Below are 27,932 nucleotides of genomic sequence, written 5' to 3'. Positions count from 1 at the left end.
GCCTTTGTCATTTCTGTTCAAGAAGGTATCAGAAGAGGAATCCAGAAAGATGACCTGAAAGTCAGCTAAATTGCAAAGGAAGAAGTACAATTATCTCTATTCACAGATTGTGTGACTTTATATGTGGAAAACCACATATTAGGAGGGAAGACTAATGAACAAATTCAGGAGGACCAAGACACAAAGTCAACGCCGCATTTCCCTACCTTAACAACGAACAACCTGAAAAAGAAATGAAGAAAAACAGTCCCACTGACAACAGCATCAAAAAGAATAAACTACTTAGGGATTAACTTAATCCAGGAAGTGAAAGACGTGCCCACCGAAAGCTGTAGACCATTGCTCAAAGACATTAAAGAAGACAAATAAATGGGAAGACATCCAGTGTTCATGGATTGCAAGATTTAATATTGTTAAGATGCAAATACTATCCAAAGTGACCTCTGGAGTCAATGCCACCCCTGTCCAAATCCCAGTGACATTTTTTTGTAGAGAGACAAAAACCCACCCAACGATTCACGTGGACTCTCCAGGTACCCTGAAATAGGCAAAATAACCCTGAAAAAGAAGAACGAAGCTAAGAACTCACACTTCCTGATTTCAGAACTTACTACAGCTCCTGTTACCAAAACGGTGTGGTACTGGCCCAAAGACAGACGCACACCAATGGACTAGAACAGGAGCCAGAAATAAATGCTTGCCTATATGGCCAGATGATCTCTACTGTAAAAAAAATGTTTTTCCTTATTAAGCTTCTCTTAAGACTTAACATAGCAACGGGAGCTCATCGCAGCCAGGGAAACAGTGCACATTAAAGTGGGTATTGCTCAGGCTTGTTCCCCTGGGGGTCTGGAAACACGGCTACAGTCAACAGTGGGAAGCAGGTGGCCTGGCTGAATTGCTCGGAGAGTGACCAGCCAAGGGACACCATCTCAAACCACCAAAGTGTGCATTTAAGCCACAGCGCCATAGTCGTCCTCATTCATGTGTTCAGTGAGCTCTCATTTATTAAGGGGCTAGTGTGTAGCAGGTGCCATTCAAGATTCTGGAAATACAAAAGGTGAATATGATCCTGACCTCCCCGCTCTGGGGTCTACAATCTAACCAAGAACGAAAGCATTATTTGAGAATGCTGTGACTGGGGGTTGTGGGGCTCGGGGACTGGAGAGCCACCTCTTTGGGGAGATCAGGGAAGGCTTCCTGGTGGAGGTGCCAGCCCCGGGTGTGTGTGGACTTCAGATACAAGCTCTGGTGCTGAGCGCAAGGGCAGTACAGCGAAGGTGGACACAGGCGGCGACAGAAAAGCCTTGTTCCAAATGAGAAGCCCCTTCTTGCATCCCCTTAGAGTGAATGCACGGAAGAAAAAACCCAAAAGCGTTGTTGCCCCTCCGCGGACCTGCCCCCTTTAATTGCAGAAGTTATAGAGAGCGTGCCGAGCCTGAGTCAGCCGGTAAATCTTCTCCTTGAGGAATCGCCTCTTGGTGGAGGTGTCACTCTGTTCTTGAAGCAGCCAGGAGTAGTGCTCTCTGTCCTGTAATATCTGCATCATGGCTTTCTGCAAGCAACTGCCGTTCTCTTGGAGTACGAAATACTGAATTATGAATGGGATCTGGTTGGCGAGACGCTTGCTGGTTTCCTGGAAGAGGGGTTAAGAAGGGTCAGTTGGAGGGGTCTTGGCCTGTGGTTGCAGCAAAGCCTGGGAGTTCTTGGATCCATGGGTAATGGCCTCGATAGGCCTTGGTGGTCCCATCCACCCCACTGCAGTGGTCAGCATTAAGCCACGGGAAAGTTCTATCTGGGCTGCCCGAGTTCCACCACCAGGCAGGTATTCCCTCGGGCACTAAGAACCCCCTGGCAGGCTAGCAAACCCATAGCGGACTTCTGGACATCCCAGCCTTCCTGGGAGCTCTGTCCCTCTCCTCCTGCACCCCCAACCCCCCACTCCACCTCTCCAGAGAGACCTCCGGGTCCTGTGATCCCCTGGCCCCTTCTGGGAGCAGATTGGGACCTGCTTTAGTGCCACCTCATTCCCTGTCTGCACAGGTAAGAACAGGTTTGCCTGGCAGCTGGATCTCACATCTGGGTAACTACTTTCTATTCTGATTCAGGAGGGGTACCTGGATGGCTCAGTCGGTTAAGTGTCTATTGATTTCAGCTCAGGTCATGATCTCAGGGTTGTGAGATCGAGCCCTGCACCGAGCTCCATGCTCAGCGGGGACTCTGCTTCTCTCTCTCTCTTTCTCTGTCTCCCCCTCTCCCTCTGTTCCTCCCTCTGCTCTTGCTCTCTCTCTCTCTCAAATAAATAAATAAATCTTTAGAAGGAAGGAAAGAAAGAAAGAGAAAGAAAGAAAGAAAAAGAAGGAAAGAAAGAGAAAGAAAGAAAGAAAAGAGAAAGAAAGAAAGAAAGAAAGAAAGAAAGAAAGAAAGAAAGAAAGAAAGAAAGAAAAAAGAAAAGGCTTCAGGAGTTGGGCTTCTTTGCAGGTTAAAAGCTATCTTCCTTTCTATGCACCTCACATTTCTGTCTGTGGACGGAGATTTGGAAATTCTGGAGGCAATCGGGTCACAGAATCTAGGAAAAGGAATTTTCATTCCTATTTTGTGGAGCTGGTGAGTTTGAAGCACTTCCAGACCTGAGTGCCTTCTGAACTCAAGGAAAACTAAATGCTCACTAGTAAAGTTAGTGCTTGTTGTATTTTGCTGTAATCTGATAACAGCAATTTTGTAATGCATGCGTAGCATAAAATATAAAGAACTTTGTGGTTTTGAGTACATGCTTTGTCACGTTAAAAACCTGATCCCCAAATTCCCAAATTAATGATAAGTTCCTAGACAGGGGTACTGTAAAACTATAAATGAGACAATATGTGAGCATTTATCACTGCACAAGGGCTTCACACCCGGTAGTGGCCCCTCCCTCCGTCACCCAGCAGTAGAACGCCCGGGGTCTCCAGGGCAAACACCCCACCACCGACCTACGTGCTCACCCAGAAGTAGGCATTCAGGTGCGTCCCAATCTCAGTGATGGACGACATCGAAGACTGATCTTTGGAGAAAGACAGTTTTAACTCAGGATCCTTCAAGGACGTCCCCACGGGGTTAAAAAACTCTTTCCGGACTTGGTTCAGAACCTCTCTGTAAATCTCATCTTGACAGTAAACGAGCTGCTCCATTCTGAACTGAAGTCGGATCAGATTTTCTGCTGTTTCTGCTTGTTTCGTTTTTATGCCTTCGATCTTGTTCTGGTTGGATAAGAAAGAGCAAACACGTGACTTCTTGGCTCCCCTCGTTGTGTTAAACACCGTGGGCAGAACTATTATGTTGAGATGGTATGAAACAAATTTCAGGTCCAAGAAGGCCTGCGATTTTACATGGAGGCTCCGAGGAGCCTCCCTGCACCCCCACTGCTATCCTCATCCATCCTGTCTCTCTAGCCCTGCAGGGTCCCACCCACTCCTCCGCCGTGGGTCCTCCTCTCTGCCTCGACCTCCCTTCGCTCCCACGTCACCATCTGCCTGTGTCCTCGACGGCGGTCTAGTCTATACTTCCACATCCATCCCTCTGGTCTCTCTAATTGGCTTGAATCCATGAATGAACACAGTGGGAAAACAGCTTGACATCTGTGTTTCCTAGAAATCCCGTGACTCCTGCGTCGCCCCAGCAGTCAGAGGCATTCTGGGAAGGGAAGGGATGACATGGTGGAGAAGAGCCCCTTCTGGGGGTCAGGAGCATTGGGGGGGGGATCAGGGGGCCCACCGCTGAGGCCTGGGAAGGACGGGCTGCTGGCCTGGAGAAATGGTGGTCCAGGACCAGGTCTGCCCCCGTCCCCTGGGGAGGGACCCGAGGCCTCAGATGCAGCCCCTGGGAGAAGTGGAGAGGTCAGAAGTCGGATTGAGTTTTTGACAACTGGCCAAAGATGTAAAAGGAGACATCCAGTTGTGATGGGAAAATGGCAGAAATTCTCTTTCCTGCTCACCTGAGTTGTGGAATGAGGTTCAGACCCACCGGCCCAGGCCTGGGCAGAGCGGGTATTTATCGAGAGCCCGGGGACGGGGGAAGGGGCTGGAACACCCCTGCTTCTCATCACTGAGAGGGGAGTCAGAGCTGTCTCAGTGGAAACACACAGCTGCGGCAATATTTTGAAGTCCAACTTAGAAAGATTTTGGAGTAGGACTAGTGGACAATTGTGTCCTTTGTAGTAGAAAGAGATTCAAAGAAGCGGTCAGTCACCAGGTACGCTGAGAGCATCACCACCGAGCCTACAGCCTGCCGTGCCTGCAGACACGGTGACTCGGCCGAACGCTTTATTCCCGCTTTCCCAGGGAGTGCAGACCAGCAGCCGCCAGCCCAGCCAGCCCGCAGTTAGAACCCTGGCCTTGAATTTCCAAAGGACAGTAAATATCCGACTTCTTTCAAAGGGTAGACCCAGATAAAAGAGCCAGCAGTACAGGTGACTAGCACGAGGACTGCGGGTGCTTACCTGGGCTGTTTGATTAAGGTTGGAAAATTCACTAAAATGTTTCTTGGCTGTGTTGGCGAACGTTTCCCAGACAATTTCTGACAGAAGGAAGAACAAAGCATCAATAAATTGCAAGCAGGAATAAAATGAGTTAGAGACACAGGGAAGATAAATCCTATTACGTGGACCCCATTCCAACGTTGCGCTCCCCAGCTCTACAGACCAAGAGAGAAGGGGCGGACAGTACATTGTCCCACGGAGACACAAAATCCACCCCCCCCACCACCCCCTGGCTAGGTCCTGTCAATTTCCTGTCCTTTCATGGAGTGTGTGTTCTCTCCAGGACTAGCATGTGACCATCCTCACATGGCTGCGTGGAGGGGGAGGGATAACCAGACAATGCTCCCGGGTGCTCTTGTCTTCCCCCCAAAATGGTCAAAGAAGAGCTTCCTGCTTGGTTTGACAAGTGCATCCCGATCCCTCCCTCCGAGGCATTGAGCCCTATGGGAGATAAGATACCGGGCTGAGCACGTGAAAGGCACCCATGAGAGCTCCTCACCAACAGCCTTCAGGAGCACAGCGAGCGCGGGGTCTACCAGCTGTTCCAGGTACTGGTGCACGATGGTCTCGAACGTCTTGTAGTTGACAAATCCAAGCAGCTCTTTGCCACGATACTGCTTTTCATATATTGAGACTTCTTTGTGAATAATATTTTTAACTGCAGTATAAAACAGACCACCATGGTGAACTCTAGTAATTCCACAGACATTTTAAAAATAGAAACATTTTTTATTGAAGTCTTGCTCACCCACACTGTACCCTAAGGCAGTATTTCTAAAGGGAGTTCTTGTCATAAGGAAAAAAAATTTATGGTCTGATCATGCCAGTTAAAGGAAAACTGACTTTTAAGAAACAGAATTGTTATCCTGCGAAAGCGTGTTTCCATTGAGAGAGTCAACACCCTGAGAGACAAATTTAGTGTTTGTAACTGGTACAAAGTACCGGATTAGTTCCACGAAAACAGAAACTTAAATATTATTATAGCACTTGCAGATCTCCCAAGAACACATCCAGACTACAGTTGGAGGAATCCTACCATGGACGTGAACAGTGCTGTTTTTATCAAGTGCCAAAACAAAGATACAAACACACACACACACACACACACACACACACACACACACACACACACACCCTCCAGGCATCTGGGCTCTGGCAGAAGGGAAGTTGGAATTTCCCCAGGCAAAGCAAAGAGATTCTTAGCCAACCACTGACCTCTGCGGTCTTGCACTAGGGGTGAAGAGAAGAGTGCAAATGAGGTAAATAGAATGGTCTAGTCTCAAAACAAAGAAGCAAGAAGAAAGTTGGAGGTGGTGGAATTGTCTTTTGGTGAGGGCAATGCTCCCATCGATGGCTGGGAAGCAGTTATCGATCGCTAAGGGGCCCCATGGTGTCTTGTGGGGACATGTTCGTCTGTTTGCACACTTCTTCTGAGCCAGAAGTAGCCCGTGGTCTTGGTAAATATGACCCTGTGTTTAAGGGGAGCCTTGTCCCAGGACTTACCTTTTTGGGTATTGGCTGTGAGTACGAGTACCCATTTTTCAAACTCCTGCCTGATTTTGTTATATAGGCGGGTCTCTTTCTCCTTTACGACTTCTTCTCCTTCTATTAACTTTCCAATGTCCTGATTAAACACCTTAATTTTCTGAAAATAAGATAAAGTCGTCAATCTGTGCTGTGATCACATTAAAGAGCCGGGACCTGCCTGGGGCAGCAACGTGTGGTGTTGAGCGAGGGGGGGCTGCAAGAAATCCGGGCAGCCACCCAACCTCCCCATCTCCCAGGCGAGACAAATGGCAGGCAGCTCCCCGCAAAACAGGGCTCTGGGCGCGCCACAGGCAGGGATGCATGGGGGGCTATCTGAAGAGCTGCTGGGCCATCACGGAGGGTGTGGCCATCTGCAGGGATCCGGTGACACAGAAACCGGTTTCTGTGCCTGAGTGTCACGTGGAGTCCCCGGTCATCCTCACCTCGATCAGGAAGAACAGTCTATCGGCTTCATCGCTGGGTATGTCCTCTCCACACTGGCGCAGCTCCTCCGTCGCCCTCTGGTGGCTCTCCCTTATCTGCTTTTCTAACAACGGGAGTGATTTCTGCACAAAGTAATAGCCAACAATGAAACTCTGCAGCTTGATGACGTTGGCGGACAGGTGTCTTAGCTACATGGGCAGAATCCCACGTGAAAGCTTTCAAGGGGATCCGGAGCTTCTGTTACTGTGTGGGGCTTGTTAACACGGACACCTGTTAAAGAGCCCGAGGATCGTTTTGCCAGCGATGGCAGTGCTTACAGCCTGAATGATCCAGTGTAGAAATTTGCCGTTTTGTTATGTCATTGGAGGGGGGAGGAATCCAGAGGTGGCCAGGTTTGGGTTTGGCTAGGTGCTCTGTATTTAGAGAACAAGTAATGGCACCTGGGTGGCCAACTCTTGGTTTTGGCTCGAGTTGTGATCTCAGGGTTGTGAGATCGAGCCCCAGGTCCGGCTCTGCGCTCGGAGGGGAATCTACTTGGAATTCTCTCTCTCCGTCTCCCTCTGCCCCTCCCCCCTGCATGCTCTCTCTCTAGCTCTCTCTAAAATAAATAAAAATCTTTTTAAAAATTTTTAGAGAACAAGTACACTTGCATATAATGGAAGCTTTCTTTAGTAAAATGTTGTGTTGGTGATCATTTGGGTGTTAGAAACTGATAAACGGTGCTGAATATCCGTGTCAGGCTGGGTATAGTCCTGACCGATCAACAGTGCCGATGCTAAGGGAGAGGGGAAGGAAGGACATAGAGAGGCACCACGAGGGCTGTCTTTGGGCCAAGCACCGTTCTGCACCCTCCACATCTCAGCTAAGCCCCCACTGCAGTACAAAGCATGTGGCTTTATTGCCTCTTTGATTTACAAGAGAGGGACCTAAGGCTCAGAGAGGCAAACTGCCTGATACTGTCACCAAGCGAGGAAGTGGCGGCATCCCAGCGCACATCCCGCTCCCTGCCTCCCCAGCGTGCACAGGCGACAGAGAAGCCTGAGGGGCCAGCGGCCCCAGTGTCTACTTGGTGAATGAGGTCACTGCAGCCAGCTGGGGGGCAGGAGGAGTACCTGGGGCGTTAGAGGCACTTTGTGGAACAGCATTCCAAAGCCGGTGAGATGCCGTTGAAGGTGATGGCACCGGAAGTAATAGAGTCTTACAGGTGCTTTTTTTGTTTTGTTTTGTTTCAGGCGGTTTGACTCTATAGTCAGAAATGTATTCAATTTTTTCCTGATGTTTCAAATTATCATGATCATAATTGTTACGAATTTTAAAAATTAACTTAAAATGTTACAAATGTAAAATGAAAGTTTTAATGTAAAATATTTAAATGTTGAGAAATATATCATCAAAAATAGTTATCAAAATGCAATGTCTTTTCACAAAAACAAAGTTTTTGTCAATGAGACGGGGGTACGTCTTTTGAAACCCTCTTTGGCAAATGAAGGGGTTTCCCCTGGAATCAGGGCTCCTCGAAGTATGTTCCCTGGATCACCTGGGAAATTAGAAGTACAAATTCATTGCCTCTAGATTTACCGACTGAGAAACTTGGATTGGGACTCAGGAATCTGAATTTAAACAAGCTTTCCAGGTGACTCTTGTGAGCAGTTTGAGAACCGCTGGTCCCTTTCAACCAAATGTTCTTGGAGTATGTTTCCTGGCTCAGAAGAATTCATTGCTTTTGTCTGACAGCCTTTTAAAATAATTGACTGTTTCATTTTCAAGGTCGACAAAGTGTTAACCTCTCGCAAATGATGCATTTGCTAAGTCTGTGTCCCTTCCTTTCACCCTTCTAAACGGGCTTCTAGTGCTCCTCCTTCCCTTGTTGCTTCCCCCGAATTGACGGACGCGGCAATTTGCTTCAGCATTGCGCAGTTGTTGCTTAGTTTTGGAAGCTCTGCTGCGAACCTCTGACCAGGGTGATTTGGTTTTCAGAATGTGCTTGTCTGTTGGCTGGTGTGGGCAGCTCGGTGGGTGTCTCAGCCTCTCACGATGGAGGGACTTGGGTAGGCTGTAATTTTTACAACTCACAACCCAACCTGTTGACTCACATTAATGTGCAAGATGAGCTCGTTGGTCAGTCTTTCTGCCAGACAGGGCACCGTGGCCTTTCCTTCCTCCAGGAGAGCTCTGAGACGAGACAGAACACACGGGCATTCAGGAAGGACCCTGGTATTAATTCGGTCAAGGAAACCTGGCTGAAATGGAGGCGGGAGGCCAGAAGAGGGAGCTCCCACGCCATACCACGGTCCAGGAAGTGTCTGTTCCGGACCCAGCAGAGGACTCCTCACCAGGAGAGAATCATCAACTACCGGCCCCTGCAGGAAAGGATGTGCACTGTCTCTCCCACAAGTAATCGACCACCCCTGCAACTCAGCTGAGGAAAAAACGTCAGCACCCTGAACGCTTGCCTTTCTCCAAAGGACTGGGTTCAAAACAACCCAATTTCCTCCTTCTTCTCCATAAAATAAAAAAGAACTCAGTGTTTTATTTCTAAGGTCAATAACCTATATGATCATTTTTCCTATTCTGGGCTTTATAAGTGTCAGCTCCCTAGGGTGACACAGGCCATCAGAAAGCCAAGTAGCACATTAGAAAGACAACTGTTAATTATGGAGTGAGCCCAAACCCAAGTAAGTGGGGTGCTAGAAAGGTTACATATATTTTCTCTTTTTATCATCTCAATAACCTCATGAGGTAAGTCATCTTTTTACCTACAGGAAAACGAAACAAACTTAACTTCATAGAGGATAAGTGACTTGCCCAAACTAGTATTTTATTTCTTGTAACAAATAATTATTTTCAAATAGCCAAATCAGTCTTGATAAAGAAGAAAAACCTGGAGGCATTATAGTTCCTGATTTCAAGTATATATTACAAAGCTACCGTAATTAAAACAATATGGGCTCGCATAAACACAGACATATAGACCAATGGAACAGAACAGTGAGCCCAGAAATAAACCCACTCATGTGCAGTTAACTGGTCTTTGACGGAGGGTCAAGAATATACGATGGGGAAAGAATAGTCTGTCACCAAATCATGATGGGAAAACCGGACAACCACGTGCAAAATAACACAACTGGACCCTCTTACACTATTATACGGAAGTCTGATTAAAGGCTTGAATGTAAGAGGCGCCTGGGGGGCTCAGTCAGTTGAGCATCAGACTCTTGATTTTGGCTCAGGTCATGATCTCAGGGTCGTGGGATCAAGCCCTGTGCTCAGCGGGGACAGTGCTTATCCCTTTCCCTCTGCTTCCCCCCCTTCTCGTGCTCTCTCTCAATTAATTAATTAATTAATTAAATCTTGGTGGGGGGGAACTCCTAGAAGAAAACATTAGGAAAAATTTCATGATATTGGTCTTGGAAAGGATTTCACGGATATGACACCAAAAGCACAGGCAACCAAAGCAAAAACAGATAAATAGGATTCCATCAACTAGAAAGCTTCTCCAGAGCAATGGAGACAACCAGCAAAGGGAAAAGCAACCTGCGGAGCGGGAAAAGATATGTGTGAACTGAATTGCTGATAACGGGCCAATTTCAAAACATACAAAGAACTCCTTAATTCAACAATGACTTTTCATTGTAGAAACCCCCAGTGAAACCCAATTCAAACAACAATGAAACCCCCAAAACCCAATTCAAAATGGGCCCAATATTTGAATAGAGATTTCTTCCGAGAAGACACACAAAGGGCCTGCAGGTACATGAGAAAATGCTCAACGCCACCAGTCATCAGGGGACTGCACGTCAGAAGTACGATGAGACACCACCTCACATCCGTCAGGATGAATGGTATCCAAAACCCCCACAAGTGTCGGCAGAGAGGCGGGAAAACATGAGCCCTCGTGCGCTGTTGGTGGGAATGCAGAATGGCGCAACCTCTATGGAAAGCAGCGTAGAAGTTCCTGAAAAAATTAAAATACGGAGCCGCCATATGATCCAGCAATCCCACTCCTGGGCATTTATCCCGAAGAACTGAAGGCAAGGTCACAAAGAGATATTAGCCCTCCCATGTGTATTGTGGCGCCCTTCACAGACGTGGAAACAACCTAAGTGTCCATGGTGGATGAATGGGTAAAGAAAAGTCACACAAAGGAACAGGACTCGGCTTTAAAAAAGGCCATTCTGACACCAGCTACACTATGGAAGAATCTTGAGGACATTACGCGGAGTGAAAGAAGCCAGTCCCAGAAGGACAAACACTGTCCGATGACACTTACATGATCTGTCTACACTGGCCAAACTCATAGAACCAGAGAGTGGAGTGGTGGTTGCCAGGGGTCGGGGGACGGGAAACAGGGACTTGCTGATCAACAGGGGCAATGTTTCAGTTATACAAGATGAGTAAATTCTAGAGGTGGCTGGTCCACACTGTGCCTGTAGTTAACAGGATCGTATTGTGCGTTAAAAATCCGTTGAGAGGGTTGATCTCGTGTGGTGTTCTTACCCCAATAAAATTAAAATTAAACAACAAACTGCATGGTACTTACTAAGTGGCAGGCACGGTTCTAAGGGCTTTACAAAGACTAATGTATGAATCCGTGAACAACCGATTTTAAAGGCACAGAGAGGCTCAGTAGTTGGCCCAGGGCCACACACCGGGCTGCAGAGTGTTTGTTATTTACACGGATTCAGGAAGGAGCCCACAAGACCATTTTTCCAGCGCTGCTCTGAGTGTTTCTCATGCAACGGGTGAGTCCCTGCACACGGGCACTCAAGGATTTCCATGCGGAAGCAGGACGACAAAGCACGTCAATGCACTTTCTTGTCCAAGACTTCGCTTCCCCAAGGACCTTGAGTGGTGGTGTTCACAGCATGGTCCCTGTGCCGGTAACACTGGCCTCTACCAGGAACGTGATAGAAACACAAACACCTGGGCCCCGCCCCAGACCGGGGGTGAACACAGACATGGTCTACGTGGATGGCTATCACCTGGCCACCATCTTGGCCAGTTCCGGAAGGCAGGGGAGTAGTCCTGGGACGGTCCTCAAGCATCTCACCTGAAATGCGGATGTGTCTGGAAGAACGTCGTTTCTTTCATGGTCGCCTCGGCCAGGGTCATCTTGTTGGTGACCTCCTCCTGGCCCCGGCACCTCACGATCATGAAGCCCTTCTGGAGACGGTACGTGAGGTTCTGCGCCACTCTCACGACCACGGGTTCGGTGCCCTTGTCCACGAGATCTGGTTTGGTCAGGACTCCTGGGAGAGGAGTAGCCAAAGACAGCGGAGAAAGTCAGTTCTCCTCCCCACATACACTTGAATGCTGTTAGGCTCTGGGATCCATCCTTGGATCTCAGGACGACCCGTGAGGCCTTCCGGAGCTCGGGTGGTGCAGGGCCCGAACCCCATTCATGCATTGCATCGCCACCCCTCTTATCTACATCTTTATTTGCTCTCCCACTTGCTCAATTCAGTCATTTCCTTGTGTAATTTACTGAACAAACGTGTCCGGGCCCTGCTGGGTTCCAGACACCAGGGCCGCGTGCATCGTCAGACCGGACAGGCTCCACTGTGCTCCCCGCAATGGCCCGTTCCCTGCTGGACGGAGGGTCTGGGTCCCCCTCTAGTGTTTCCTGTCACAGACTCACTCTGCCTTCTTCTTGTGGGTGGGAGCCTCCTTGGACAGCATCCTCCCTGCCTCCCTCTCTCCCTGCTGCCCCCACCACCCCCACTGAGATTGGCTGGAACACTTTGAATTCTGAGTATTGATTTCTACTCGTGTTCTTAGGGTGTCAAATAGCCACTGCATTTTTTTTTGTCTGTTTAGGGCGGAAACCTAATGTCTACTTCTCTCTTTGTCCTTGGTTTTAATTTGTGGTTAAGTCTGGCCATCTGGCTTATCATTTCCTGAAACTTTCCTGGTACCTAAGCAGTTGAATTTCTCTCTGTTTTTACCTTCCTATTATCAAAGGCGGTCATCAAGAGCGTACCTTTATACTCACTAAAAGGCTTGTGTGCGCACAGACCTTCGTGTCACTAAGGGAGCTGACAGGTCTCTGAACCCACGCCCAGCACCTTCCACCAGTAAAGGAGAGGACCCTCCCTGGGGAGGGGCCGCAGCAGCCATGAAGGCCCCTCCCTGGAGCCAGTGGTCATTCAGGAAAGCCTAGATCACTGTAGTCCGAGAGAAAGTAGGAAGATAAGAAGGAGTGAGGTTTGCCATGAGAACTCCCCCTCACTGGGCAGAGAGGGCCTTCTCGCCCAGGGCCTCAGTGTGAAGCCAGGAGCTCGAGTAGGAAATTCTCATGACTCCAGCGACAGCCCCAGCGCACGAGCAACTACTGGGCCACTGAGAAGGGCACAGTCAACAGTGTTTCTTCTTCTTAAATTAACTCCTTCCTGAGTACATTACGTATTCATATTGAATTTAAACCTGCTTATTAAGTCCACTGCTTTAGGTGTTGAGAAAGTGGCCGTGAACAAGACTGCCAAGTCCCTGATTTCGTGACTAGCCCCTCACCTTCTAGTGGGTGGAAGCCAGATAAATTAGTCTAGTATTATACGAGCAATAAAGAAAAAGTATCTGATATTGAGACGTGCGAGGCAGAGAGTGAAAATCCAGTCATGTGCAGGCAGGGGTGGATGGTCTGCTGTTGGCTTGGGGGGGACAAAGAAGGCCTCTGGGAGGGTAGCGTTTGGCCGAGATCCAAATGAGAGGAAGGAGCCAGGCCTGCGAGGATGGAGGAAGAGCATTCCAGGCCCTGGGGTGACAGCTACGCTGGAGAGTAGTGGGCAAGGCAGAAGCGATGGGAGCCAGGCTCAGACAGGCATAGGGAACCAGGTCACAGAAGGCTTTGTTGTCCAGGAAAGGGGTCTAGGATTTGTGTCTTGAGGTAGGAACGTTAGGTTAGAAGCAGAGGAGGGGCCTGACTTTATTTGCCCGCTTAAAGCCTGTGGGGAGTGTGCTGCAGTGGGCAAGGTCAGTGCCTGGAGACCCAGTCTCCAGAATGATGTTGGAATCATCCAGGCAAGAGACGGTGGTGGTCTGGTCTAGCGGTGAGCGTGGAGATGGAGGGTAGTGGGCAGACTTGGTAGAGGTCTGGAGACAGAGTCGCCGGGACTCCAGATGAGTTAGACAGGGAAGCAGGGGAAGGAGGAGTCACGTGTGACTCTTAGATTTGGCTCTGGAACTGGACAGGCAGGTGCGGTGCTGTGAGGGAGGTGGAGAAGCCATGGGAAAAGGAAGAGTGGAGGTGCAGCAGGGTATCCGGAGCTGTGTTTGGGTCACATTACACTGGAGACGTTCATTAGACATCCGAGTGGAGGTGTCGAGTCTAGGGAAAGGCTAGGGTTACAAACTGAGATCCGGGAGTTGCCAGCACGTAGAGACTCAAAGCCACGGACGGCTAAGCTCACCTAAAGAACACACGTGGATAGAAGGGAGATCTCAGAACCAAGTTTTGGGTTTCCAACATTTAGAGGTCAGAGAATGGAAGAAACACCCAGACAAGACTAAGCATGTGACCTCCAGTGGCCAGTGAAGGAGACGGAGCGCGGATGGCGACCCTGAAGCCAGCAGGCTGTGTTACCACAAAGGAAGGAGAGATTTCCAGAAGGAGGGAGTGGTCCGCCGTCGGACTGTGTCTGAGGTGGAGACAGATGGGGACAGAGAAGTGACTGGATGTGTGTCAGCACAGAGGGCATTGGCGACGTTAACAGATGCCATCTCTGTGCCATGGTGGCGACAGGAGTCCCTCTGGGGCTGGCTGAGTAGACACCGTGTGTCTAGCAGTGGGCGGATGAAGGGACCGGCCTCGAGGACAGCCTGCAAATACAGTGGCCCCCAGGTCTTTCTGAAACTTGGTACTACGGAAACCACTACTCTATTAGTCATTAACCTTGTTCTAGTCTCCCCTTTGCAAGTACTCTATAGAAAGGCATTCAGTTCTCTTTTTTAAAAATTGTGGCAAAGTGCACATAACTCATGTGTGCAAGAGAACAACTCAGCCAGTGACAACAGGGTGCTTCCTCCACCACTCCGTCTTCGGTTATCCTGTTTTTAAAAATCGCGTATCTTTAAAAATTGTGGCAAAATCTACATCGCATAGAAGTCACCGTCTTGGCCGTTTTAAAGTGGACAGCTCAGCGGTGTCCGGTCCTCATGGTTGTGAAACCCCAGGATTCGCTTCATCTTACAGAACTGAAGCTCTGTTCTCATCCACTAGCTCCCGGTCACCCCCGTTCTATAAACATATTAGTATCCAGAGAGCTGACCCTATGGACAGAGGATGTTACCTACGGCGGCCATCTGTGAGACATCCTTCCTGACCTAGGATCGAGAGGGGACAAAGGGCACGGAGCTACAATGACCCAGGACCCAAAGCCGGAGTGTTCTCTCTGGCTCGGTGTGTTTGCGATGCCTGCAGAAGTCGAAAGCTAACAGGGCACAAGCATGATCTAACACAGAGTGAAACGTTATGCTGGAGGTCTATGGCCCTCATATCCATTTCTATCCTTCCTGGAAAACCAGGCATTTATTTGGGAAGAAACGGGAGCCTGGGAGAATGTTCCCTGAGGCCTTATCGAAGGTCCTCTCCATGTGCCAGCAGGTCCCAAGAACTTTACCTGTGGAATGGCACAGCGGAAGCACCGGTCGCTTTCTCCCTTCCAGACCGTTGTGGGAGAGCAGATAAGGCAGTTCTTGTCCCCCCCGCGCCCAGAATGGTTTGGGAATGCAAATGAGGGCCAAGAGGAAGGAGGACGAAGAACCTCCAGATTCTGGCCACACCCCTCACCCTGACCATGAGCGGAGATGGCCATGCGCAGCGTGGGACTGCGCCCTGAGCCCACCGAGCTTCTGCGGGGAATAGCTCGGGTCTCTAAGAGCGCTGCCTTCCGGGACCATCTAAACGTAGAAGAAGTCTCCCCCTTCCTCCCAGTCCTCTGGAAGCTTGGTTCTGTCTTCTCACCTATGGTTCTGTCTCCTTCGGGGTCCACTTCCTGAGCCATGCTCAGTGCCTCCGTGGTGGCGATGTCCACGTTGCAGGGGACCACCACCAAGTTGATGGTCTGCTGCCTCTGAATGTACTTCTTGATGAGTGCCTTGATCTGACGCAAAAAAAATCTCATGAAGGAAGAGCACGTCTCTGGTCAACCAACAGCACAGCTAGACAGGTGTGATTGCCAAAAGCCAGTTTCCAAGAGCGTGACCCAGTTCTCACTCTTCCGGGCGTTGACGTGGCCAATCCCCTTTCACGGGCATGCCTGCCCCATCTACCCTGACTAGGTTCTCTGCTGCTTTCCTCCTTCCCTTCAAACCCCACCACTGGGATTTCTTCTTTCCCGCAGACTCTCTGATTCCTGTAGCCAGACTAGGCCTCTCCTTCTTCTCCAAATCTCTCCTGAGATGCCTCTGAGAGTCCGCCTTTTCTTACAGTGTTTGCGTATGTGTCCTACTTGCCCTGGAAGCCCAGGGGTACCTTTGTGACCCCTCGTGCCAGCTCAGCATCCCCATGCCCCATGGGGCCCCAAGTGGCAGGTGCTCAGTGCCTGCTATGAGAGTATCTGATGTCAATAATATCTCTACACGTGTTCATGCCTACTATTAATGTCTTTTTCTGAAGTTTGTTCTTGGAAGGGGTCTAGCTCATTCAAATTAGAGAAAGCCAATAAAATTTCTTAGAATCTGTAAGCAGAAGAGAGATGTGGGCAGCATAAGCCTTATATATCAAATGTCAAAAATATGTTTCCCCATGGACAATACAAACCAACGTGGAAAAGCCTGACACCTAGGGACTTTTTTTTTTTTTTAACATTTTGGTATAATTCACATGTAGTTTTGTGCTCATGATGCCCCATAAAATTATTTTAAGTTGCACACCGAAGATAATACTGCATAGCCACAAATAGGAAATTCGCATTACGTAAGCACAAGCTGGCACCATATAAACAGTTAAGTGCTGGGGTCAAATGAAAATGACAAATACAAAGAGGCCCAGTTAGACCCTAGCCGTGGGGACCTTTCACTGAGTAAAGTTATAATCAACTTCTGCAACCGAGTTTATAGAGTAAACTCATGTTCCAGAATAACATTAGAGAATAAATTCACGTTAAATGTGAATCGTCCTGAAGTTAAAAGTCGTCTTCTTGTCGGCCTTCATCCCCTCTGCTGCCCACGCCTAACACCTGTTCTGCTGACGTCTCTACGTGAACAGACCATCCAGGGTTCTCTACCTCAGCACCACGGACAGTTCGGGATGGATAGCTCCTTGCTGCGGGCACCAGCCGGCTCATTACAGAAAATTTAGCTGCCTCTCTGGTCTCTACCCACCGCATGCCGGTAGCAACCCCTCTTTCCCAAGTTGTGAGAACCATATATGTCTCAGACATTGCGGATGTCCCTGGGGGGAAAATAGGCTTGGGGTAGGAACCACTATGGGAAACACGCTCTTTACCTTCTGTTCATGGAACAAACATTATGGGCACCCCCAGGTGCTAGGTCCATTCCAGGATCTAGGGATTCAGCCCTGAACACACAGGCGATGTCCCTCGGGGGTTTTCGTCCCAGGAGGGAACGCAGATGCTCAACAAGGACGGTAAATAGAAGTGGAAGGACCAGGTGCAGGGTACTGGGCATCAGGGAGGGAATCCCGGACAAGGTGGCATTTGGGAGAACTCGGGAGGAAGTAAGGGAGTGTGGAAATCTGGGCAGAGAGAGGGATGGGAGAGAAGATGCAAGGCTGGTGTGCTCGGGGACTGTTGAGGACTCGGGTGTGGCTGGAACAGGTGAGGAATGGAGCCCAGGGAGAGATGTGGCCCATGAGCTCGTGGGGCCAGAGCACATTAGACATTGAAAGCTTTCATGCTGACGGACATGGAGCCACTGGAGAGTGCTGGGGAGTGACAGCCTCTGCCCTGTGCCCTAGGCACTGCTCCCCCAGTCCCCTCCCCAACCACTCAGAGGGAGGGCAGGGGAGGCACTCCAGAGCCCCTGGGGCTACCCGTAGAGACCTAGAAGTCCCCCTATCTTCAGCGTGGTCCATTCCCAAGTTCCAGGAAAGCTCACCTGCAATCCGATGTCCTGGGGCTGGTTTCCCACAGGCACCCTGGTGATGCCGGGGAGGTCAATGAGGGTCAGATCCGGGACCTCAGGGGAGGTGATCTCCAGACTGATGAGCTCATGGCTGATGCTAAGTCCGTTCCCAGCTATGGTGTTCTGGGCTGTAGAGGACGAGAGAGGGGAAACCCAGAGTCCAGATTAATGACCCATCCAAGGAAAAGCAGTTGTAAGAGCCTCTGAGAGCCCCTGTGTTTAGGAAACACATCACAGAGGCCTGATGAGTGGTCTCTGAGGCCACTCAGGGTTCTGTTGAACACACAGACCTTCCGAAAGCCTGGAGGGAAACACCACATGCTCACAATGGGGTTACGATGGGTTCTGTTCTTTTTATGCTTTTTTAACATTTTCTAGTGAGTGTTGTAGTGTCTTCAAATACCTCCCCAAATTCTTCCACACTCTTCCCTCCAAAAGGTGAACCCCTGCGCCGGGGCTGGACGTAGGGACTTCTGTCTAAAGACAGACATGGTGGAAGTGACAGTGTATGACCAGCAATAATGACACAGTGACCACCACCTGCTCTCTTTCGCGTGACTCACTCTGGGGGACACGCCGGCCTGTCCCAAGAACACCAAGTACCCCCACCCAAGTGACAGGTTCAAAGACAGAAGAAATGTTTCTTTTTGAGCTGGACTCGAGCTCTGCTGGTGCGGCAGGACGGTTTCCGTCCTCCTGGAGGGTGGCCAAAGGACTGACAGGCTCTGGGTCAGAAGTCGGAAGGTGCACACAGTTGTCACGAAAACCAAGTGTCAATAAAGACAGCCCCTCCGTGCCACAGACGGGAGCTCCCATCACATCCGCAAGCTAAGACTGGCGTGGGGAGGGAGGACAGGCATGGGGATGTGGGCACGAGAGCTCCACAGAGCAAATCTCCCGGCCAGACGGAGGTCGTGCGGCAGAGCTGAGAGAGTACCCCCCCCACACACCCACTTCCACCATCATGCCCAGCTCCCTGCTGCACGTTCTCCTGGCTTGCCTGTCACCCACAGTGATGTCCAGATGCCCTCAGGCAGGCAGGGGCCACCACACATGCCAAGGGGATCTCGCCCCTTCCTGGGAGCACCCCTGTAGGCGAGCTGGAAAAAAACAGTCCTCCCACAGGCTGTTCATGTCACAACCAGAACACGGACCAACTAAGATGTCTCATGCCTATGTGCACGTGGGGCCCGAGCTGTCACAGGGAGCCCCATGTTCGGAGGCCCCCCCTACTCCGGTTTACTAATCTGCTTTCACAGTCTTGAAATTCTGAGTCATTCTGAATGGGGGGTGGAGTCTGGGAGCCTGACTTTGCGCTGAGCCCCCGAGTCACGTAGCTGGCCCTGCTCGGCACATGGTGTCTTGCACTCTGAGCGCAGAGGACCCATCGTGGAGCCTGGTTCAAGCCCGAATGCCGACTGCGCAGGTCTGGGGTGTCTCCCTGAGACTCTGCAGGGCCAACGAGCCCCCAGACAGAGTCGCTGCTGCAGACCAGGTGCCACCCTGAGGGGCCAGGGGCCGGATGGCCTAGGGAATCCGAAAAGGAGAGGAAGCTTGGATGGTCTGGGGGAGGGGGAGGGGGAGGGGAGGTACCGACGGCAAACATCGTGGGACACACATGCCAAGGACAAGGACACAGAGGCCGCTGGTCACCGGCTCAAGGGGAAGCATGGAGACATAAGGACGATGCTCCCCTATCACCTGGCCTTGTCCCCAAGGGTGGACTCTCCCCTCAACACCTCCCTTCCTCCTCCTCCTCCTTCTCTTGGAATTAGCCACGGAGCCACCATGGAACAGAAAGCGAGTCCTGGAGCATCAGGGCTGGAGGACCCTTCTCTCTCCAGCAGCCTGCTGGGGTGGTCATCAGGGGTGAGCACAAGAACTGGGGGCGAGACTTCTCCATTCTGGAAGAGACCCCTCTGCTGATCCATTTGAGGCCTGCAGACACGAGGTTCTCAGGGAGCTGCACCCGGGAAGTCACAGAGAGAGGCTGTGTTTGTTATCAGTCACATGGAGCCCCCCACGTCCCAAATCTGCTTTAATAATCTGCAGAGCAGGGGCTCAGGACAGCGGTGACCGGGACGGCAGGGGGTCCTGCGAGGGGCACTTCCCGGAGGAGGGGACAGTGTGCGAGCAGGAGGACAGGCACACGAAGAGCCTGGGAGGAAGAGGCCCGACGAGCAGGAGGCAGAGAAGGAGCCAGGATGGGGAGGGGAGCGGCCCCCCGAGCCGCACCGGCAGGAACCCGGGGCCTCTTACCTTTGAGGATCTCCTTCTCCACCTGGGAGGGGTCCTGGAGCGGGAGGTCCGTCTTGCGGTAGCTGAGCCGCCCCCTCCACGCGCACTCGTGCCGCTGCCTCTTCAGCTTCAACACCAGCGGGCACCTGGTCACGATTCCTGAGACAGCGCCCCAAACATCCTAAGTTCCCTTGAAAAGGAGGGTTCGCAGGTGCCTTTCCCCTCGCCCCTCTATGGAGCTGCCCCAGAGTCCCCAGAGTCCTTGTCTGAAATTTCGGTCCCTCTCCAGGACTGGGTAGCGATGAAGGCCCGGACTGGGCGGGCACAAAAGGGCACAGGTCCGAGGACAGAGGCTTTGGCAGCTTCCCCCGCCCAGGGCCCTGTGCTTTGTGGTCACTGAGCCTCCAGGCCGACCATGGCCACTGTCCCCGCCGTGCTGCTCTGGAAGCCACACCAGCCCGAACTGAGGCTCTGCGTGTCTGAGGGCTCCCCGGGACACCTGGGCTGGAGTCCCACCTCCGGCTTTGGCCGTGGGACTGGCCTTTGTCCAGGTGGCCGCAGACGGCAGAGGTCAGATGGACGTGTGGAGCGGTGAGATCTGTCCCACCCCCTCCCAGCCCCTCACACTTGGGGGTGGAGGGTGTGGGGAGAAGGCAGCTAGAGGCAGGGCAAGAGTCGGGACATCCTAGGGAGGGGGTTCAAGGGCATTCTTTCGGTGCGGTTTGCGCAGCCAGAGCTCAGAAAGCCTGGAACTGCCCTGAGCTTCTTGGGGCTGGGCGCTCCTGTTTCGAAGCCCCGAGCACTACACGTGTCCTCTCTATTGCTGGCCCTATGAGGGCAGCATCATCTCCTCGCCCAGCCTGGGGACAGGCCCAGAGTCACAAGTATGCCACTGGCACCCAGACCCTCCACCATGCTGCACCTCTCCCCAGAACGCGGGGCCCAGGGCAGAGCAGACAAGCGACTGCTCCAGACCCTTCCTCCCTCCTGCGCCAGGTGCCCGGCAGGGCTGACCGGGACTTCACAGGACACCCTGGAGTCTAGGACTGGGCTGCCAGGGGCCGGGATAGGGTGCAGGCCGGGGTGCCTGGTGTGGCAGCTGCTGGCGGGGGCTGTGCAGGACCTGGGCAGCCCTCTGGGGTCCCCATAACCTCCTCTGTGCCTGGGGGCAGCCCAGCTGAGCCGGTATGGGTGGCCCCCAACCCCTGGGGTGCAGTCGGGTCTGGGCTACGGCAGCACTGGCAGGACAGGGAGCAGGGGGAGGGACCCAGACGCAGCCTCCCCCAACCTGGCCTGGAGGGCGCCCCGTCTCTTCCCTTCCCCCTTTCCTTTATTTTATTCAATCACAAACGTATAGCAGCCTCTTAACTCTACACACATTTAATATATATATTTTAAAGGAAAACAGTGTGTCTTATCACACTATGATCCTGGCTAATCACTTTTCCAAACATTGAGAAAATTTTCCACACGTCCCCTGAGACTTAGAAATTCAATGTGATTAAAGAAAGGTTTCTGCGCTCTTAACAGAGACTGCTAGAAAAACATGCAAGGTCCTCTGGCCTCAACTGACCCAGGCCCAACGAGAGCTACTGATGTGAAAGGGGGTCAGAAACCTGAGGGCCGTGGGGGACCCTCCCCCCCGCCACCTGCCAGCCCAGGCCACACACGGCAGACTTAAGCCTTCTAGGGCCTGCCTCTGAAGCCCTGGCCCCCCAGGGATGCTTTGCGGCCCACGGGCAGCCCAGCTGGTTGTGCAGCGAAGCTGGGCCAGGGTCCTTACCGCTGCCTCTGGGGAGGGCGACGCCTGACAGAGCCTCCAGCACCGAGCTCTTGCCCGAGCTCTGGTCCCCAATGACGGCGATGGCGGGCAGGGCCAGGTCCTGCTCCACGCCCAGCGCCCGCAGGGAGTCGATGAGGTCGAGGCAGGGGCGCACCTTCTCCTCGTACTGGCTAGCCAGGCTGAGCTCGAGGCCCTGGAAGAGGCAGGATTCCCATCATCATCGGGAATTTGGGGCAGAACGTGTGACGCCACTGATGTTGGGGCGCAGACAGGAGGTGGGAGGGCCTCAGGGAGGTCCTCACGCTCTCTTCCTTCAGAGGCTTTGCTTCTGCTGATGTGGGGCTAGGTGGCTGGGGAGGCGCCTCACTGAGCAGGGAGAAAGCACGCAGGGGTAGGAGTTCCCGGCCAGAGGGAGGAAAGGAGCCAGGCCCTGGGCACCGAGGAGGGGTGGTATGGGGAGTGGGGTGGGTTACCAATGGCGGCAGTGACCATAGCAGCTGCAGGAAATCTCCCCCGGGAGGGAGGGAGACCCCAGCACGTGGAAGAGAAGTCCCAGGCTTGCTGCCCCCAAGATTGGGTGCGTCCCAGGGGCTTGCTGGAGGTGCCTGGGAAACCATGGGGCACCGGCTTTGCTGGTGGGATTGGACCAGACTTGTGGGTTTATGGCCTTGATTGGGGAGCTCACCTCTGGCCAGCAGCTGGAACGCACCCTTCCTGAAATCCCTCTGCATGACTTACCTTTGCCCTCTGTTGGCCCCTGCTTCCTTCTGGCTGCTGAGGGTTCAGTGCCAGCGAGAAGAACTCCTTGGTGAGGGAAACGGTATCCAGCCCTCTGACCTGATGGTTTGGGGGATACATCATGTGTCCTGCTCCCTCACCAGATGGCGGTGGCTGTTGCTGGAAGAAATTCAGTTCTTTTTTTGGTTGCTGTTGAGGAAGAAACATTTTCCGCTTCTGGTATGGCCAAGACCCTTGTGGCTTCGACATTAGTCACTGAGTCAGAACTGGTGGCAGTGCTCTCCGATGCTCAGCACGTCGTCTTCTTAACAAGCTCTGCAAAGACACAGGATGGCAGAGTGGCCCACTGTCCCTGGGCAGTCCCCTCCCAGGCCGGACCTTTGCCAGTCCCTCCTTGCCCAACCCCACACCATTCACCCCTGCATGCAGACCTGGGGGAGACCTCGAGAACAAATCTGCTGGCTTATTTAATCTCCTTAAATAAGGAAATTGTGTTAGTTACATTAACCTCCATGATAGAAACACACAATAAATTACTTCTCAGAGCGCCGAGCTGGAGGAGTTTGCTCTCCCGGTGAGTCAAGGGCTCCCTTTTGTCAAAGAGCAAAGGACACAATCAGTCTGTGCACCCTTCCTCCTTGGCGGCAAGGAGGCTTGCAAGAGAATCATGGGGAGTCGTAGGGTCATGGGCCTTGCCATGCTCCTTGGCTCCCATCCCCAGAGTCTTATCAGGCCTTATTCTTGTTTTAAGATTTTGCAAGCAAAGGGGGTGCCTGGGTGGCTCAGTCGTTAAGCGTCTGCCTTTGGCCCGGGGCCTGATCCCAGGGTCCTGGGATCGAGCCCTGCTTTGGGCTCCCTGCTCTGCTGGGAGCCTGCTTCTTCCTCTCCCACTCCTCCTGCTTGTGTTCCCTCTCTCATTGGCTGTGTTTCTTTCTGTCAAATAAATAAATAAAATCTTCAAAAAAAAAAAAAAAGATTTTGCAAGCAGAATTAGGGGTCCCCAGGAAAAGAACGATGAGATACAGCTTTCTTGACATAAGAAGGGTCATTGTGGGACCTGGCCATCCGGGGATCTGTGCCTGACCAGCACTACTTGCCCAAAGCACATTTCTTGCAGAACCTCCTGGGATATGTCAAAATTGCAGAAGAACAGAGCCCCGTAGTTAAGGACTTTAGGGGAAGAAAAGAATGTAAGAACGAACAGCCACCATCGGACCAGGAGATAGCCTGATGGTATCAGGGACAATCAATCAGTGATGAAACTCCCAGGCCTGGTTCAAAAGTAAAGATTGGCCTAACACATTTTTTTTTAATATTTTATTTTTAAGTAATCTCTACACCCAGCGTGGGGCTCGAACTCACAACACTGAGACCAGGAGTCTCAGGCTCCAACTACAGAGCCCCCCAGGCACCCCGGGCCAACACGCTCTTGAGTTATCATTGCAAGATCTAAACCCTGTGAGCTCGCAGATTCCAGACCAACTGGACCCAGAGAACTGATGGTGTTGCCCTGGCTGGCCCTGTGGCTTCCATCACTGGGGACCTGGACTCTGTCACTTAAGATGGCTTTTGCCCCAAGCCCACGCTGTGATTGCCACTGCACAAGCCCCGTCATGAATGTGCACGCGCGCTTAGCATAAACCTTTCCCGGTTCTGTGGTTTGAGGAGGCCCAACTTTGGGAAATACACCCGGTGTTCTTCTTTGGTTGTTCCAAGTACCACCTTCCCTGTCCTATTCCTGGGCTTGGTTGGTTATGCCCTTTGGCTCGCGACCGCCAACAAGAGGCGAACCCAATTTCGGGTAACTGTTTTACAAGCAATTTACAGCAGTGCATGAGAGAGATGGTCTTTAGGGGTCCACACATTCTCTGCCTTTCCTGATGGGAGCTCACGGACCCTGGGAGGAGGGGTCGCAGCCGCAGACATGGAGGTGCTACAGAGGCGCCCCGGGAAGTGAGCGTGGAGAAACACCTGCTCTTGGGATTCGCACGCGGCAGGATGGGGCAGCAGGATCCAATCAAGTCAGGAGCACAGAACTGTCTTTGAAAAGATGGGGACCATAAAGGGTGGCGCACAGGACAGGAGCAGACAGGAGGGACAGGAGGAGCGTGTCGGGGGAGAAGCACGGGCAGGGGAAAGATGGCTGGTCCTGCGCCGGGATCACTGGGGCTGCCCCCAGAAAAGGTTTCCTTCCTTCCTTCCTTCCCTCTCATCGGGACTGAAAGCACCAGAGAGGGACCCTGCCGGGCCCCACTCCCAACTAGACCCTGCAGGGGCAACAGGCTGGAATCCGCTTACAGGGGCTGAGCCAGCAACCAGAGGAAGAAGGAGCCCCAAGGGTACGTAAAGGGTGGGACGCAGGGAAGACCGCGGCCGCGCACAGAAGGAGGCAGACCAGAGGTGAGGGCCCCCTGCCCCTGAAGGAGGTGTCTTCTGGACTGAGGGACAGTGGATGGGGAAGGGAGGGAGTTGTTTTGCATCGTCCCTGGGCCTCTGCCTGCATCCTTGATCACTTCCAGGGAATCCTCATTGGATGGACGATTTTGCTTGTCTCCTTCTCAGCACGGGACAGAGCAGGGGTGTGGCTGGACCCGAGGACGAGTCAGAAAGCCCAGGCCACAGACAGCACAAGCTCAGAAGGGTAGCCTGAGCTCAGTCCCCACACCGCCCCCCACAGCCTCTGTCCACCGTCCACCCAGTCCTAGAGCAGCCGGGGGAGAGGGACCCGAGAAACTGACCTCATCCCATCAGGACTGCCTTGCTGCTGGGTTCACGGAGACAGTGCCCCCCCTGTTGAAGGCACCCTGAAGTTGCGACGAGGCTACCTACATCACAGGTAAGCCTCTGAGTGACATGCAGGTGAAGAAAAGGCATTACCCAGAATCGTCAGGCGATGGTTCCCAAACTGTGTGTCAGGGCACCCTGAGGAACCTCAGCAAACTTGCAGGGGGATTTGTGGTGTATTTAAAATTTCTCAGGGGTTCACAGAGACACCTGTTGGACACCACACAACCTCCTGTTGCTGAGTTTTTGGACCTCACAGCAACAATTGATGGATAGGCTATTGGTCAGGGGTGAAGGGGTTAGACTCCCCCTTCCCCCCAAGAATGCACCACTTTGGCTCGTGGATTATCTTGGGCTGAAGGCAACTGAGACCCTGCGGCTCAGAAGAAACTGTGCCCCTCCCTGCACTCCATAGAAGAATCCAAACTGGGGTCTTTCCAGAATAAGGGTGCTCAGCAGAGATACGTTTTATCTATATGTTGGGGCAACCATCTAATCAGCAAACAGCTGCTCTTGTCGCCCCGTGAAGTGCGTCCCTTCCCTCCGAAGTCCCCGACGCCCCGCCCTTCTCCTTTGTTCAGGATGCCATGTGTGCCCGCTGTCGCCTGACCTTCTGGAACGTCCATGCCTGTGGATTCCTTGTACACACGCTGTTAAATTAGATTTTCTCCTATTGATCTGTCTCACGGAGACATGATTCTTAGTCCAGCTACAAGGACATTAAAGGGGCAGGAGTTTTTGCTCCCCCAAAAGGGGGCACCACCAATGAATCACGGAGACACTCAGGGCACCCCAGACATAGAAAGTTTGGGAATCTCCACTATGAGATTGAACCCAGACCGGGGGATACCGAGGCAGGGTGAGGCTACGTGTGCCCGGAGAGGTGAGGAAGGAGTAGGGAGGGGGTGGTGGGAGAAATGGACAGACAGATGGGCTGGGCGGGAAAGGGTCCCTGATGCTGTTCGTGTGCCCTGCGGTCCCGGGAGCCATATGATCTCATTTACAGCATCCTGTGTTTATCGGACATGGGAAGCAAAATTCAGACAGGCTGAACAGCTGGGGTACCATCCCTGCCTCGAAAGCAACAGACTCGGGATTCCAACAGTGGATTATTTTGACAATGAGGGAACAGTGAAATTATTCACATTTTGAAAACATGTCACAGGGGCACCTGGGGGGCTCGATTAAGCGTCTGCCTTCGGCTCAGGTCATAATCCGGGGGTCCTGGGATTGAGCGCTGTGGCAGGCTTCCTGCTGGGTGAGGAGCCTACTTCTCCCTCTGCCCCTTTCCTCCCCCTACTGCCTCTCCACCCCCCATTCCCCCCACAACCCCCCCAATGGCCCCTGCCCCCTCCCCATCTCCCCCTCCCCGCCCCCCGTGTCCCCCTCTGCCCCCTGCTCCCCGCCCTCTGCCCCCTACTCATGCTCTCTCTCTGAAATAAATAAAATAAAATAAATCTTAAAAAAAAAAAGAAAAGAAAGCACTTCACAGAGGGCTGATGGATTTGGGATCTCAATCTTGAACACCAGCCCCTTGCTCCCCCAGGATCTGTTCCTCCTGCTTTTGATTCTACTGTGTTTGGACTTTCCTCCCTCTCTCTCTCTCTCTCTCTCTCTCTCTCTGCCATGCCCCAGGGGAGGCTCAGTAGGTGGGAGGGCCTGGCCCCCAGCGCCCTGCGCCCATCGTCCCCCCCGCTCCCCCCACCTCGCCTCCTGCCCCTGCCCAGGGCTGGTTCTGCGAGGAGCTCCACAGCCACACAGGCTCCGCCTGCAGAGGGGAGAACGCTTCAGTCCCTTTATAATTTGTCCTCCTTGGACCTGGCATCTTGCTGTGCCTTCAAGGTTATTCTAAAATTGCAGCGATCGGGCCAAGTCTGCACGACCACGCAGACAGACCTGTGGGGATAGTTTGCTTCCTTTCATGCTAATCAAGACATTGTGTTCTCCTGAAAGCAGACTCCAATGACAAAAATCCAGTTCACTGAGATTTCATCACAGTTTCCAGGAAAGAGAAAAGAAGGTGTTATTACTCACAGATGCACATCTAAACTTCCCCTCCGTCCTTGGCCGAACCCCAGGGCTCTGTGTGAGCAGGGAGGAGCCCAACCTCCACCCTGGAAAACCTGCTGGAATTTCTTCTGTGTCGTGGGTGACCCTGTGGCCGGGATTCCTTCTTCCTACTGCTGGCACGACCCAGGGAACCACCACAGCTCCCTGAGATGTTCCCCAAATAATGCCAGGTTTGCTGGCAACGACCAGAAGCTGGAAAAGGCGAGGAAGCACCCCCCCTCCACAGTCGGGGAAGGACCCAGCGCTGCTGACACCTGGATCTCAGACCTCCCGCCTCCAGCGCTCCGAGAAGACGAGCTTCCACTGTTTAAGGCACTGAGCGCGTGGTACTTTGTGTCGGTGGCCGTGAGACACAAACACTCCGTGGTTCATACTAATCTGTTCCCTGAAAAAGCCGCTCTGCTGGGAGGACCTGGCCTCAGTGTCTCTCTCCAAGTAACACTTCGAAGGCGCCATACTACCCTGTGGGCTACAGCAGGGAGTGGCAAATCCTGGCAGGTGCCCTATCCTTCGAGCGCGCTGCTGAGGTGGCCCTGTGCCACCAAAGCCACAAACAGGAAGGCGCCTGAAGCCCAGAGACCAGGCTTTGGGGCTCGACGTCTGACAGCAGTTCCAATGTGTGGGTTTTCTTCCACACCACCCGGCAATTAACAGTTCTTTCACAATCTACCCCAACATAGCGTCCGATGCCGCAGGCTAAGGGCTGGGTCCTGGCAGACCGCTCCGTGCGCACCGCCACCTGCTTCTGAC

General features: G+C 52.4%; 1 protein-coding gene across 1 annotated transcript in view; it reads right to left on the bottom strand.

Annotated features, from left to right (window-relative positions):
- Positions 1 to 387: 387 nt before the first annotated feature.
- MX2 (MX dynamin like GTPase 2) overlaps positions 388 to 27,932 on the bottom strand; it is a 29,835-nt gene continuing 2,290 nt past the window's right edge. Inside the window, exons 2-14 of the mRNA XM_026500665.4 lie at positions 22,329 to 22,643; positions 21,591 to 21,783; positions 19,829 to 19,966; positions 17,543 to 17,697; positions 15,447 to 15,585; positions 11,538 to 11,736; positions 8,581 to 8,659; positions 6,487 to 6,609; positions 6,020 to 6,161; positions 5,016 to 5,174; positions 4,478 to 4,554; positions 2,985 to 3,239; positions 388 to 1,636 (exon numbers count right to left, since the gene is read on the bottom strand). Coding sequence (XP_026356450.1) covers positions 1,406 to 1,636; positions 2,985 to 3,239; positions 4,478 to 4,554; positions 5,016 to 5,174; positions 6,020 to 6,161; positions 6,487 to 6,609; positions 8,581 to 8,659; positions 11,538 to 11,736; positions 15,447 to 15,585; positions 17,543 to 17,697; positions 19,829 to 19,966; positions 21,591 to 21,783; positions 22,329 to 22,577 — 2,139 coding nt within the window. The 5' untranslated portion in view covers positions 22,578 to 22,643 and the 3' untranslated portion in view covers positions 388 to 1,405. The remainder of the gene's footprint in view (positions 1,637 to 2,984; positions 3,240 to 4,477; positions 4,555 to 5,015; positions 5,175 to 6,019; positions 6,162 to 6,486; positions 6,610 to 8,580; positions 8,660 to 11,537; positions 11,737 to 15,446; positions 15,586 to 17,542; positions 17,698 to 19,828; positions 19,967 to 21,590; positions 21,784 to 22,328; positions 22,644 to 27,932) is intronic.

This window comes from Ursus arctos, unplaced genomic scaffold (assembly GCF_023065955.2).
Source record: "Ursus arctos isolate Adak ecotype North America unplaced genomic scaffold, UrsArc2.0 scaffold_4, whole genome shotgun sequence".
Taxonomy (NCBI): domain Eukaryota; kingdom Metazoa; phylum Chordata; class Mammalia; order Carnivora; family Ursidae; genus Ursus; species Ursus arctos.
Note: the sequence above shows the minus strand (reverse complement) of the source record. Positions and strands in the feature narration are given on the sequence as shown.